At 35.1% G+C, this 14,376-nt stretch overlaps 3 protein-coding genes across 10 annotated transcripts in view; 1 reads left to right on the top strand and 2 right to left on the bottom strand.

The window, feature by feature from the left end:
- The window catches only part of Mical (Molecule interacting with CasL), an 80,605-nt gene extending 80,283 nt beyond the window's left edge, over positions 1–322 (bottom strand). For 5 of the 7 annotated variants that reach the window (XM_076135387.1, XM_076135392.1, XM_076135391.1 and 2 more), the window contains exon 1: positions 201–322. The gene's annotated coding sequence lies outside the window, so the exon portion shown is untranslated. The other 2 variants (XM_076135389.1, XM_076135388.1) reach the window with 2 other exon arrangements.
- A 2,573-nt stretch (positions 323–2,895) lies between these two features.
- Positions 2,896–14,376, top strand: part of Jarid2 (Jumonji, AT rich interactive domain 2) — a 51,147-nt gene continuing 39,666 nt past the window's right edge. For both annotated transcript variants that reach the window (XM_076134564.1, XM_076134563.1), the window contains exon 1: positions 2,896–3,077. In XM_076134564.1, coding sequence (XP_075990679.1) covers positions 3,070–3,077 — 8 coding nt within the window. In that variant the 5' untranslated portion in view covers positions 2,896–3,069. The remainder of the gene's footprint in view (positions 3,078–14,376) is intronic.
- LOC142986531 (uncharacterized) lies at positions 7,887–10,465 on the bottom strand. The gene is made up of 5 exons (XM_076135049.1): positions 10,294–10,465; positions 9,952–10,023; positions 9,711–9,849; positions 8,980–9,045; positions 7,887–8,700 (listed from the first exon to the last, which is right to left on the bottom strand). Exons 1-5 carry the CDS (start codon positions 10,463–10,465, stop codon positions 7,965–7,967), a joined length of 1,185 nt encoding a protein of 394 aa, XP_075991164.1. The 3' UTR covers positions 7,887–7,964.

Here is a 14,376-nt window from a genome sequence, read left to right as displayed (position 1 = left end):
CCTCGAATTAAGGCTCGCAAATGAGTAATTCGTTTTTAGTGCTCAACACTGTATATCGAAAAAATCCGATCGTAAATAAATATACACTGTTCATCATAATAAACCCATTGCAACACTTCTTAATGTTGGTGCACACTTATCATAGTATTATAATGTTACACGATGTACTTTAAACAGTAGAATAATATAACTATACTGACCTGAAAATTACTAGTAATTTAATAACACTCCCCTTCTATCGCGACCATTGCTACTAAAGCATAGACAAAGCACAGACGTAGTATACAGTTTTTTTTGACGACGACAGATCAACTTGTCATAGACATAAGAAGTAAGACAGTAGAAACAAGTTTACAAGGGATTTTAATCAGAAAAACAACACGTGTGTAAACCAAAATAACATAATAATTCATTATTATTGTGACTATTATAAGATAATAGTCGTAATATTCGCTAACTTGCTATGAGTACGATGGTGGCGCCACGAAAAAAAGAAAAATAAAGATGCACAGATAATAATTCCATACCTGCAATGGTATCTAATCCGTCTTAAGTAGTCAAAAACTAATTTTGTCATTATTATTATAATTTACATATTATTTTATTAATAAAATAATCTACGTAATAAGTACAATTAATTATATAAACTTACATCCATTAAAAGCGTACAACATTAAACTTACCAATGTCATCTATCTGCACGCACACAAAATAAAATCCCTTAAAATTTAAATGAAATTATGTGTCAGTAGAATAATAATAGGAATAAGTAAAATATATCTACAGCTCATCCGTAATCAGTACATATTTTTACCACGGCGCAGTGTGCGCTCGCGCTGCCTGATCCCGTACCCAACCATGCACATGGTGATTGTCCAAATGCTAAAGATAATTCAACTCTTCTTATCGTTAGCTTAATCAAACCTGAAATGGGTAACATGAGTATGCAGTGTGTAAACCACACACTGCCTTTCGCTTGTATCATTTGGTGCTATGAACACAACTTATAGTAGGTATAATACATTTTTCATTAGATTAGGCTGTTAAATAACAGTTAAATTACTGCTTCATGGAAAATTAATTTAATCATTTATCCAGCGTTTATCTAAGTCCAGGAACACATACTCTATATTAAAATAAAACCATGCTTGGTTAGTTTACGTATATGAAGTATGTTCCTACATAAGTGCCGCTTATAATACTTTTTTTTTAAATTTAACCAGGTAACCATAACGTTGAAGCTTGTAGTTATACAATAAAAACCATACCCACCATTGGTTTTAAGCGGCTCGGTAAAAATAAATATTATCAATTCAGTTTATAGATGTAACAAATGCCTACTTATGTTATAAAGGAATCTTAATGATTAAAATCTGAGCTGTATTCTTCTTTGCGATTGCTTATTAATCTGTCTTATCTTACAATAAAACCTTTTAGTCAGGTCTATGTCTTTCGGGGCTATCATAATAGGTGAACATGTTTTTGCAATTTATACATTATCCTAAACCATATCTGTACAAAAACAGTCATACGTGCAGTGCGCAAAAGTGTCCGGACCTGCAAATTGTATTATATACCAAGTAGTTACATTTACACTACTAGGTAGTGGGATTGACAATATGGAATTTACTATTGCCTATTTTTTTTTTCGATACATGCGCCACCAACAGCACGCAAATCTTACACGGGTTATAGTATGTCTCAAATTATTTTTTCAGTAAGGTTAAGCCGTTATTTTTTACAACCGGTGGCGCCATCTAGGATTGTATTCGCAGTTTAATCCTTGTTATATTCCACTTTAACGCGAAAAGGTTTCGCAAAATAAATGCTTATAAATTCATCGGAACAACATGAAATAAATATTTTTTGAGCAAATTGAGTTGTGTTTTTACTCGAACCAGATAATACGCCTGGAGGTGATATTATTATTCTGTATTAACATTAAACGGGTCTGGCAGCGGCTATTTATGGAGAAGGCAATATTGGGCTAAAGGTTCGCTTCTCGCACTTCGCTTACGTTACACTGTGCTATTAGTTGTTATATACTTACCGAGATACTGCCAGCAAGCAGCTGCAATTGTGTTGCTTTTAGTTAGGATTAATAGATTGGATATAGTAGGTACTGACTTTACTGAGGGATCCTATTTTAAATAAAAATCCAGGAATCTTGTTTCAAGATAAAATATAATTATTTTTACCAAGACATGAAACCAACGTGCAAATATTTACAATCTTTTATTTTTCTGTGTATGTGTATTAACTGTATAAGATCACACAAATATTATTATTAAAAAGATTAAATATTTTACTTTGGTTTTTCTTGACGACAATTATTATCTATGATTTTCGCGAAAAAAATAATCGTAGAAAGAGGAAACGCTTGTGTAAAAATTAATCTTTATTACAAGATATCATATTAGTTAATTAAGAAAAAAAGTTTTTCTTCTGCCTCTATTTTAAATGAGATTTATTAAAAAAAAATGGTATATGAGATGCGCCCTATTTTTCTTTAAACAATAATAAACATTTCAACGATTAACAATCCAACTTGATTCTAGAGAAAAAAATAATCGTAGAAAGAGGAAACGCTTGTGTAAAAATTAATCTTTATTACAAGATATCATATTTCAGATATTTATATTAGTTAATTAAGAAAAAAAGTTTTTCTTCTGCCTCTATTTTGAAAGAGATTTAACGACATTTTATCGTATTTGAGAAGCGACCTATTTTTCTTTAAACAATAATGAACATTTCAACGATTAACAATCTAACTTAGCAATAATGATAATATTTAATTGTGTTGCCATAATAAAAATCTAAAACCATGCATTACGACTTTTCTCGACGCCTGTAGTCGGTCGGTACCTACGGTAACATTGCGGCAGGGTGAGGGCATGGGCCGGCATGGCATGGCATTCCTCGGCATTGTATGTATAATTGTTCTGGCAACATTAGTAGAAAGAGTTTAGAGACGCTTGCAGTACGCGCCAGTTTCATGTTTTGTTTGGCGGCATAGGTAATGTTTTCGTAACAACACATTGGGCGACGATTGGTACGACGAGCCAAGCTATGAGGCCGTAAGTATTGTTTGTGTTTTTTTTGTCTTAGCTATATTCAATCTCTGCTGGCAAAAGTTATATTACATCGTAACATTTTGGGGTAAGGGGTCGTCCTGTAAATTGTAGATTGAATGCTCTCATGGCGCGGTTAAGGCAACGCCCGGCTCTGGCAGCCATTGTGCGACAACTCTTGACCACCTGCTTGGAATTAATCAAGTACATACAGCCATTTCCAGCCCTAAAACTTGTACAAGTGTGGATAGATCACTAACTTTAGAACAGTTTCCTGTTTTTCTAAGTGATCAACAATGCCTAGTTTATGCAATACTGCGAATTTATTGAGCTTTTTATGTAATTCATCTTTTATGCATCTTTTGAGGTGTGCTAATATGGTATGTTATAGTGCATTTCAAATATTTAAATTTCGAACTGATTGCAACATGGCCGACATTAGGTTTAGCCGAAAGTTTGTTTTATTTGAGGACCAACAATGTAAGTCATAGTAACCTATATTTGTCTTTGTTTACATGACAAAGTTGGATTTTGTTTGTGTCATAACCTTACTTGTTATTTTCGATGTTTAAAACTACTTTATTATGATTGATTGCAAGATTTATTCTAGGAGGCATCCATCATGATTTCGACTCATTTAATATTATTATTAATTGCCATTTAATATGAAAACAAAAGAAACACTAGTTAGATTTTATTCAAGTCAGTTCAGCTATATTTTTGTGGTAACCAACATACATTTTCTTATCTAAACTCGTACCTACAAGTTTAGATACGGTACCTAATAGATCACTAGCTTTAGAACAGTTTCCTGATTTTCTAAGTGATCAACAATGCGTATTTTATGCAATACTGCGAATTTATTGAGCTGCATAACAGTTTTAATTCATATTTTATTTTGTACTTTATGGTATGTAAAGTGCATTCACAAATATTAAAATTCGAACTAATTGCAACATGGCCGACATTAGGTTTAGCCTAAAGTTCGTTTTATTTGGGGACCAACAATGTAAGTCATATTTTCCTATATTTGTCTTTGTTTACATGACAAAGTTGGATTTTATTTGTGTCAGAACCCTTACCTTTTATTTTGTATGTTTAAAATTACATTAATAAGATTGATTGCAAGATTTATTCTAGAAGGCATCCATCATGACTTCTACACATTTAATATTAATTGCCATCTAATATGATATCAAAACATACACTAGATGGTTTTGTTCAAGTCAGTTCAGCTCAGTTTTTGTGATTGAGTAACCAACATACAGCTTCTTAGTTCTTACTAGGTAACTAATATTTAAACCATTTATTTTTTAAAGCACATGTATGACTGCCACATGCCTACAAGACTTTATCTTATCTTTTGTGCTTTATAAATAGCACAATAATCCCAAAAATATAACTGCTGAATTATTTCTTTGATTAAATGCCCCCCTTTAACCTTCATTGCCATCTGCTCTCAACGTACCTGTTGTATTGTATGGAAAACAGGATCAAAATGATAGGGTGCACTACCGCACATAGCAGGATTAAAGAACCCTCTGATTGAATGATGTGATTGCCTGATTCTGGAACAAATGTAATCTGAGCACTGTTGCTTGCACACATTATTTTTTTGACTGTTAAATGAAATTGTATGAAAATTTTTAGAAGATATATTTTCTATGGCGGTATCCATTGAATACACATTGAAGTCTGAATAGTTACTCAGTCATTATTTCAAAAAAGTAAGGTTAGTTTGTTATAAAATGTTGATGGCTTATACATAAACATATTGTATTTTGCTCCTTAACTTTATACATGAGTTATCTGAGTACATTAAAGATATTGATAAAGTTTACAACATTACACAGGTCCATGATTTTGTAGCAACATTAAGTAACCAGCTTCAATCTAACTAGTAAATTGTTGCAAGTTTTCAACATGTCACACTACCTTTAATGTTATTATGTATCCTGAATGTTATAAGGCTATGTGAATCTACCAATTATAACAATATATAGCTGTATTATAATTCAATATTTAAATAAAACTACATTAAGAGCAGTTAAAGCTGCTTTTGGTTTCTTGTTTTTAATAATAATGATTTGACATTTCGACAATTACGTGCGGTACTGGCGCCATTACCGATAGACGGTTTATCATAAAACATAAATGCTATGTTTCGCGCGGGACACTGCGTCTTAATTATCGGGAACGGTGCAAGTAAATGACGTTCAAGAAAGTGATTGTAGTCGACGCGTTTATATGTAGGTACATGTCCGCTTATGAATTTAACGACGCGGTTTGTTTTGGCGCGAAACGACAATTCGCGGCATTCGCGCCAAAACAAAGAGTTTGTTTTTCGAGAGAATCTTTACGATAGTGAAGTTAGTTTAAGGTTAATTTTACAACTTATGGTCTGTAGAGCGATTGTGTACAATTATCGAGACATTTTGGATGGAAATAGCGAACCTAACAGGTTTTTGCAAGCACTATGCTCTTCGTTGACGTGGCGCCATTTTGTAACAATCAATAAAATAATATAAATCGTTATGCATAATATTAATTGCTGGAGTTAGACAGTTAGTGTTAAACATTATTTTTTATTTATAAAATCATTAAATTATTTAAGTAATCCTTATTGCATACTTTAGGAAGGCTGTATAAGTATTGTTTCCATTGCCTGCTTCAAAGGAGGCAAAATAAATAGACGCTGGTTCTTTATTTGTGCTTAATGTTTCGTTAAACAATATTAATTATGATATTTTCATATGATTGATATATTTTTATTTTTACTTAGGTATACGGTTTAACGTAGACTATAATTATTATTGATGAGAATAATACTTTACATGGTTAATTGTTTGCACTATATGAATATTATATTTAAAATTAGATACACAATAATTATAACCAATAAAGTTTTCAAACAATACAACAAGTTTTAAAAACGAATCTTTTCTTTTCTGACTCACGTTAAATGTCAAGTTGTCCATACTCGATAGTTCGCGATTCTCTGCTGGATTTCTGCCGGTTTTTTTAACGAGTAGGTAGCTCGATAGCAATGTATGGTACTCGATAGTGTGACGTTGGTATCGAGGCACCGATCTGTAATTTACGTGTCAGATAAGTTATAATTTTTATTTAATTTATAAATTCACGTTTGTAATAAAGGTGTCTATAGAGATCTATTGAAATATATTATTATGAATAGGTAGCACTTTTCGGGAATCGGATCCGATCGGTCGTATATTGTCGAATCTGTAGGTCGTTCCTACCCTGAGTTATGATTATACTAGCTGACCCGCGCAACTTCGCTTGCGTCACATAAGAGAGAATGGGTCAGAATTTTCCACGTTTTTATAACACTTTTTACTGGTACGCTGCTCCTATTGGTCGTAGCGTGATGATATAAAATATGCTTTTTTTCACGAAAAATTTTCTCAAAATTATTTATATCTCTTAATATAACGAAGTCGCGCTAATGCATATCCGCCATTAAAACAGTTGCCATGACAACGGAATTTTGTTAATTCAATGTCATTATAATATTGGTTATTCCCGACTTAGTTCGCCACCTGAATTTTCCCGGGAAATGCGTCATTTTCCCGGGGTAAAAAGTAGCCTATGTCCTTTCTCGGGTATCAAAATATCTCCATACCAAATTTCATGCAAATTGGTTCAGTAGTTTAGGCGTGATTGAGTAGCAGACAGACAGACAGAGTTACTTTCGCATTTATAATATTATAGTATGGATTATTTGTCTTCCTGTTATATTCGAGGAAGAGCAGCTTGCTGATTATTATACTCAAACACACAAAGTAATTTGGCGCAGACTATAGGAACGACTTATTGTAATTTCTTGTATATTATTACTCATTTTGCAGAAACTGCGTCTATTGCGCGATCAGTAGTATACCTATGCAACTGCTAAACGCAAGGTCCCCGCTTCGATTCAATGTTGACAATTTAGAATATTTTTCAATAGTAGGCTATACTTAGGCAATAGACTCGCCCCCTTTTACATGGAACTATTATTGTTAATGGCGGACCGTGGGTGTGTTTCTTTATGTAGGTATTTAATACTCATTTTTGTATCTCCGATGTGTGTAAAAAGGACCAAATATGATTATAGTAACTGCATTTTAACTGTTTACTGTCCCACTGCTGGGTAAGGGTCTTCCGAAATGAGGAAGGTGTTAGGCCTTGAACCTACCTCGCTGGTCAAGTGCGTGATAGACTTGGCATTCCTTCAACATGTTCATGTTTTCTTTCTCCATTAGAAAATGTTGTACATATATATTTCTAATACCTGTGTTGCCTTGGGTTTAAACCTCCAACCACTTTATGGCGGATTCCTGAAACACTCTTTTATTACTTCTGATTTAGGCTTTGTATTTTTACTTTTTCCTTACCCTGGCTGGCCTGAGCTAATTGTACTAGTAACGTAGTATTGTCTTATATCAATACTTTAACATCTATCAACTTATAATGCGATTATTTTTAATTTTTATTATATGCTTAGAAAATATGCCTTACAGCTGTCTATTTTACGCAAATCAAACATAGTTCTAATATAACGCTTTTTGTAGAATTTCTCCAGAAAATGATGAAATATCGTTATTGATTAATTAAGGCCACAATCAGCCCTAAGCAAAGCATCAATATTAATTCCTGGAGCTAGCTTATAGAGAGCATACGCAGAATTTAACTTCTAACTCTTTTACATAATAATATTGCGTTATTATAACTTGTCCACAAACTTACTAGTCCACAATTTACGCCAGCAAATAATTAAAAAAAAATGAAACCATGAGCAATTTTGTCATAATATTTATTCGATTATATGTGAATTACAATTGTAAGGTACTTATTTATACGTTACTTTAAAGTAATTATATATTGAGCTATTTACTCGAATTCATCTATTTCAAAAGTCGTTGTGGAACCGGAGGTGCTCGGGGCAGGCTTGGCTTCGCGTACTCCGCTAACAGTTGTATTAGGTTGGCTGGCCGCCGGGGCAGATGCTCCGCCATCTCTCAAGTGTTCGTCGTTAGGCTGGCTAGACGCAGGGGCAGCCGTGAGGCCATCGAGGGAGAATGTCGGGGTTTCGGCAAAGGTCACGCGAGCTGTGGGCGGGGTAGTCACCGAGGCGAGTCTACCATGCTTGCTGCCTCCGACTCCAAACCTAAAATTGGCCATTTGTAATAGAGTAAGTTGACTAGTCACCGGGGCGATTCTGCGGGTTCCCGGACCTGTTCCGGAAGGGCCCGCTTCAGCAGATCGGCTACTTCCCCTGTTGTTTCCTCTATCGGAGGAGGCTTGTGGTCCTATTTTGTCACATTCTCGGTCTTCGTTAGGAGGTGAAGCACGTAAGATTCGTCGTCTAATATACTTTAGAGAAACTGTTCTGCGACGAACATTTCTTCCGTCCAGGCCAGCTCTCGCAACGGCCAAACTAGCCACGTTGTCACCAAGATAATCTCTGTTAGCTTCCAGTGCAAGTTGCCTGACAGTTCGATTGGCTGTAGGGCGAGCTCTGCCGACATTCGGCACATTAATGTTCATCTCTCTCCTGGGATGATCGATTCTTTGTCGCCTAGTCCGCTTCCATGCATCCAGGATAGGTTTAAGTACCAACGCTATCCTGAAAATACAAAAGTATTTGGAGTTAATTATTCATACACATCTTAATCCTGAAAATCGTTATTGTTCCTAGTACTAAATCACGTGGAAGCTATAAAAATGAATGAGAGCAAAATCCTAACAGACTTTTATATGCTTGGTTTCACCACTTCTGAATAAATAGCGGTTAGCTTCTCAAGGGGAATTCTGATAGTTATTTTTATTTTGTCGATTTATCCATCAAATATATTAGCCGACACTTATTCATAAGTATGGAAACGTTTTGTGTTACGGTACATACCATTGAAACTGCAGCCGGGTCACTAACCAAATTATGTCCCGCCGATTATAACCGTTGCGGGAAGACCTATAACAATGAAAAGTGCGTAATATTTGTGCATTTGTCTATATGAATTATCTTAATGAGTCCAATTGCCTTTACCTAAGGTGTGCTGAGTGTAATGAGCGAGGAATATTTAAACATTTATCAAAATTTATTAATTAACATTACATATTAAATAATAACAGTTAGTAATAAAAATACTTCGAATTCTTTGGATCTCAAAACATACAGTAACATAATAATAATAATAAAAGTAAAATGACATTACTAGGAGCTGTGTTATGTGGGTTAGTTCCTGACTTCCTGAGTACTCCGGCTTATTTTTGTCTTGATGAACTATTAAAATTAAATTTTAAAAGTACCGGGGGCCTCGGGGATCGGGTTACTCAGGGACTAACCCTGTTATGAGTTCGCAAACGTTTTGCAGTAACATATTCAAACATTGTTTTGTGATTAATATTTATTAGCATATCAGTCGCAAAACTCAATGGTAGTATAATATCGCAAGCACTATGCCTATAACATTAGCAAAATATTCTTCGGAATTGATGTTAGGAAAAATTATAAGTTCGCCAGCAAATTAAAAATTCAGTGCTGTGATTGGAACGTGTTGTAGAAACTTACAATCGCTTTGAAAACTTTGAAGTGATTTCGCGAATACTAATATAAGAGACATAATTACTACATACCGCACCATGGTTACTAGTTCCCATGTATCATGCGAGTGCTCGCTCTCAAACAATATTTTCAACAATTGTTTTTTGTTGTAACTGTCTTCAGATTTGAATTGACAAACTCTGCGAAGCCTCAGCATAAAGTAGCGATGTTCTAGAGGCATGTAAAATATTAGTAGTGATCAGTCGGTAATTGGCTAAGTAATTAAACTACTCACGTCACACTGTTATAGAATTGAATTAGGTAGTTACTTACCGTGAGGGCGGCATGATGCTGGAATGGCACGTCCAACCAGGGAACCAACCGCTGCGGCTGCCGCGGCTTTGTCTATAAAGTTAAAAGACACAAATATAGCAACAATAAATCTTTGATGCTTTAACCTAACCGTATAAGAAACATTTGGAGGATTAATCGAGACTTCAGGTAACGAAAAATCTATTGCGTGTAAATACTGAAGCAACAGTCGAAATGGCGGATGCACTCAACAAAGTATTGAAAAACTCGCGTAAAACTTGACTAAAAATTCAAACCCAATATGACCTATACAACAATGAACGTTATTCGCGCCTACAGTGAACTGTATTATGTAATAATTACCGTTTAGAGAATATTTGCACGTAATGCACAGCAGCCGACGCACCTCCGCTGGCTTGCAGGCGTAAGGGACGCCGGGCGGGCGGTGTGGCGTTGCACCCCCTTGCGCATGTGCAAAGAGTACATGATAAGGAATAGACGAGCCGATAATATATGCCAGGTGTAATAAGTTCATGTCATATCACAAATATAACAAATTTATTCAAATAAACTATTACTATTTATTAGCGTTAGGTTGGGTTATATATCCACATAGAGATCCACTGACGACTTTTTATAGAGCGATTAAAATGTGATAAAAATCTTTACATATTCAAAACCAATAATTTCACCAAAACTTTCAAATTATGAATTTCAGTAAATTCATAATAATAGAATAGAGGATTTCGTGGCGAAGTAACAACAACGGCGGTCAGATCGTTCTCTCAGATTAAGCTACACTGGCCGATTTTGGTCTGTGGATGGGTGACCATACAATTTAATCTCAATGCTTTTTAATTCACACATTAATTCGGAAAGTAACTAACTCGTGTTGGGACCGTCGACCATTTGCGTGGAAGGTGTAATCTAAGCTGCTAGACTATCACTGCTTACTCTTAATAGTATATGGTAACGGTTTAACCTTTTGACATCTTAGATTAATATTTTCGGTTTCGCCTAAAGTCGGAGCTCGATCCCAGCATTATAATTTTTGTACTGTCATAATTCTTAATCAAATTTAAACCCAATTTACCATACTTTAATGAATAAGACATTAATTCCTTTTTCGTGTTTTACTTTTATTATTTACAACTGTGTTAAATTCCTGTCTGTAGTTTTTAAGTCTATGGCGAAATGATCGCGCGGTATCACTTGAAATATCTCGATAGATCGAAATTCGGTCAGGTTTTCTTTCACTCAAATTAAATGGTCAATGGGCAACAGCTACAGATTATACCACAAAAAATTCTAGGAAATTTCCGCTCGATCAATAATGTCCGGGCAAGATTACGAATAAGTTCGTAAACAGGTCATGTTTATAAATCAACCAAATCTTATATAGGACTAGCTGATCCGCGCAACTTCGCTTGCGTCACATAAGAGAGAATGGGTCAACATTTTCCCCGTTTTTGTATCATTTTTAATTGCTACTTTGCTCCTTTTGGTCGTAGCGTGATGATACATAGCCTATAACCTTCCTCGATAAATGGACTATCTAACGCTAGAATTTTTGAAATCGGACCAATACTTCCTGTGACTAGCGCGTTCAAACAAACAAACACTTCAGCTTTATAATATTAGTATAGATTTCTAGTACTCGTCAACAATGATTCTTGACTCTGTCGTCTCAGTATAATAAAATCCTATTGCACGGATATCTTATATCGATCTTTTAACGGAAAATTTAAAAGTTACCTTTAGTCTTGAACAAAAAAATAATTGAATAAGCATAACTGTCGTATATTCTATTTTCATTTGCTGCGCGACTGTATCACTACGCGTGTTATAACCGAGAGTGTAGGTTCGAGAAAACTTACTAATGAAAATTAGTAAATCTCAGTGACACTGACTCTCTAGGGACTTTTACCCCAGATCTCGCGATCAGCAGCGGCATACACTACCGCTAAGACCATTGAAGCCACCTGAAAGGAATTTTTTGCCTTCTTTAACCAATATTATGCTCACATAATGAGCGGTTACACCTTACTCACTAGCTAATTATTAAGAATTCTTTATTAAAAGAAAGAATCGAAAGCTCGCGATGAAATTACGCAGTTGTTAGGTAAAAGCTGTCGCTAGAGCCCTTTAGTTAAGAATAACAATGTTGATGAAACAAGGACCTATTAGAGAGGTGTCATTCAGTGATTGTATTCAATGTTAGAGACGAGAGACTCCACTAATGGGTGCTTTGTTGTTTAATGAGGCCGCAAGGATTGACAGGCTTCTTATTTTGTCCTCGAACTCATTATTGAAGGTGATTTTTCTAGTTTACGAACAATGTTTGTTACTATGAAGAAAATGTTTAAAATGAATATGTAATGAAAAATAATATACCTAGTGCCCTACCTTACCTTGTACCTTTGCTTACAACTACAGTGTGGTATAAAATGTCATCTTTGTCTCTGAAATTTTTGCGAAATATCTTAATCATAAATCAATGATTTATCATCAAAAGATTCTCTATGAAAATTAAACGGAAATTCCTAAAACGACACTATAAAGACATACATAATTTAATGTTATGTTACTTATTATAAAATTAGTGGCGTTATTTCGATAACTAAGTTGTGTAGTACTCGAATAAATCAAGGTGTGAAAATGATAAAGTTAAAATATGGTTTTTTAGTTTAAAGATGCCTAATTTGTAAAATAGTGTGCGCAAAATACTGGCTATCGAGTCTTTCCTTCGAGGGTCACCATCCATACAATTCACCCTTCAACAACGCTTTTCAAAAACTGACCAAGTGCGAGATGGTCTCGCGCACGAAGGGTTCCGTTCCATCCATATTAATTTATAAATACGTATTCCGTGAATATTTCAAGCGCCTTGTAGTTGCCAAAAAATACGTCTGTGTTACGGCTCACATAGGTTTTTTAAATTTCGTTATTTATTTTTAAAGTAACTATATAAATACATATTCTCTAAATATTTCAAGTATCTCCTTGCAGTCATTATTGATATTAATATAAAACAATCAAACAAAAAAATACGTTTGCGATGTATAGGACCGGGAATCTCTTTAAATATTTATTTTGTTCTGGTTTTTAGTATTTCTTTTTAAAGCGTCATCAGTAATACATAATCTAGAAATTTCGGCTTTCTAATACCACGGTTTATGAGATACAACCTATCGACAGACAGCGAAGTCTCAGTTATTACGTCCTGTTTTTACCATTTGGGCACGGATTCCCAAAAAAGACACGTGTGCGGCAAAAGACCTATGGCGCCTTGTTCCCCCGTTTTTAGTATTACATGTATGTACTTTATTACTCATTATTTAATTATCATGGTGACGATCCTATGTCCGGTTGGCCATTTGCAACATTTCTCATCATTCGAAAATTCAATCAAGGAGTTATAAAAAGTGTCTATTTGGTTTGATCGGAACATTTGCATTCGAAGGAATCGGGATATTAGTATTTTTTAGATTAAAAAGCGTGTTATTTGCTACCAAAAACTAGACTATAGGTTATTAAAAAAGTCATCGTAACTCATATTTCGAATCCGCGAGAGAGCATTGCCAAAAAAAGTTCACCACTAGCTTTCAAAAGAAAAACATTGATTACTAAATCTTTGTCTTGAATAAACAGAATACCACAGGTATGAGATGCCGTACATCAGGGAGATTATCACGTATTTCAATCGACAACTATTTAAAAACCACTTTATATTGAGTTCTCTCTTACATTATAGTGATTGACACATTAGATCAAAGCAGCGTTGTTGATTAAATAGTAACGAATTTTTTGATGTGCAGTTGTGAACTGAGATACGTGATTAACCAGGGCATTAACCCCAACGAGACATTGCATTTTAAACTGGAAAATCGGGCCGTCTTGGCGACCCTTGTATTGAGCATCCTTTTATATCATTGACAAACCAAATGACATATAATAGCCACATAAAAGACCATTTTATTTACAATTGGTTGAACGGCTCGCCAGTTTACCTTCTAACATCCTTCATCTCCCTTCTCACATTCTTATTTTTAAACTTAAATAAGTCTTAATATGATAGACTGCACCCTATCGTCACTTGAAAGATGATAGCTATTATTTTGTTATATCAAGCATAATGTAAGGCGCTGTCTCCACGGGCGAGAGAATCGCGACGAGTCCGCCTTTGTATCGTCGGACAATCTCCACGAACGAGCGATAATTCCGCCGCGTATCGTCGCGAGTCGTAACGGAATCGCAGAGATTCCGCGGCGACTCGTAACGGTATTCCCGCGTTTTCCTTGTTTAAAAAGCTTCTCGAAACAAGAGCCAACATTGAAAATAAATGACGCTGCATTTGACAGCGCGCTCGTCGCGATCGCGCGGCGGACTCGCTGCTTGTCGCGGCCGACTAGCGACGATGTATTGACGTTTCGCACGCTCGTTGAC

The sequence above is a fragment of the Anticarsia gemmatalis genome, chromosome Z (genome assembly GCF_050436995.1).
Source record: "Anticarsia gemmatalis isolate Benzon Research Colony breed Stoneville strain chromosome Z, ilAntGemm2 primary, whole genome shotgun sequence".
NCBI lineage: Eukaryota > Metazoa > Arthropoda > Insecta > Lepidoptera > Erebidae > Anticarsia > Anticarsia gemmatalis.
Note: the sequence above shows the minus strand (reverse complement) of the source record. Positions and strands in the feature narration are given on the sequence as shown.

Bases quoted from the DNA above. Each gene is read 5' to 3' on its own strand.
- LOC142986531 (XM_076135049.1), bottom strand. From the start codon at position 10,465: ATGAACTTATTACACCTGGCATATATTATCGGCTCGTCTATTCCTTAT. The intron at 9,850-9,951 runs GTAAGTAACTAC...ACATGCCTCTAG, and splicing joins AGCATCATGCCGCCCTCACG to AACATCGCTACTTTATGCTG. The intron at 9,046-9,710 runs GTATGTAGTAAT...TCATTGTTATAG, and splicing joins GAACTAGTAACCATGGTGCG to GTCTTCCCGCAACGGTTATA.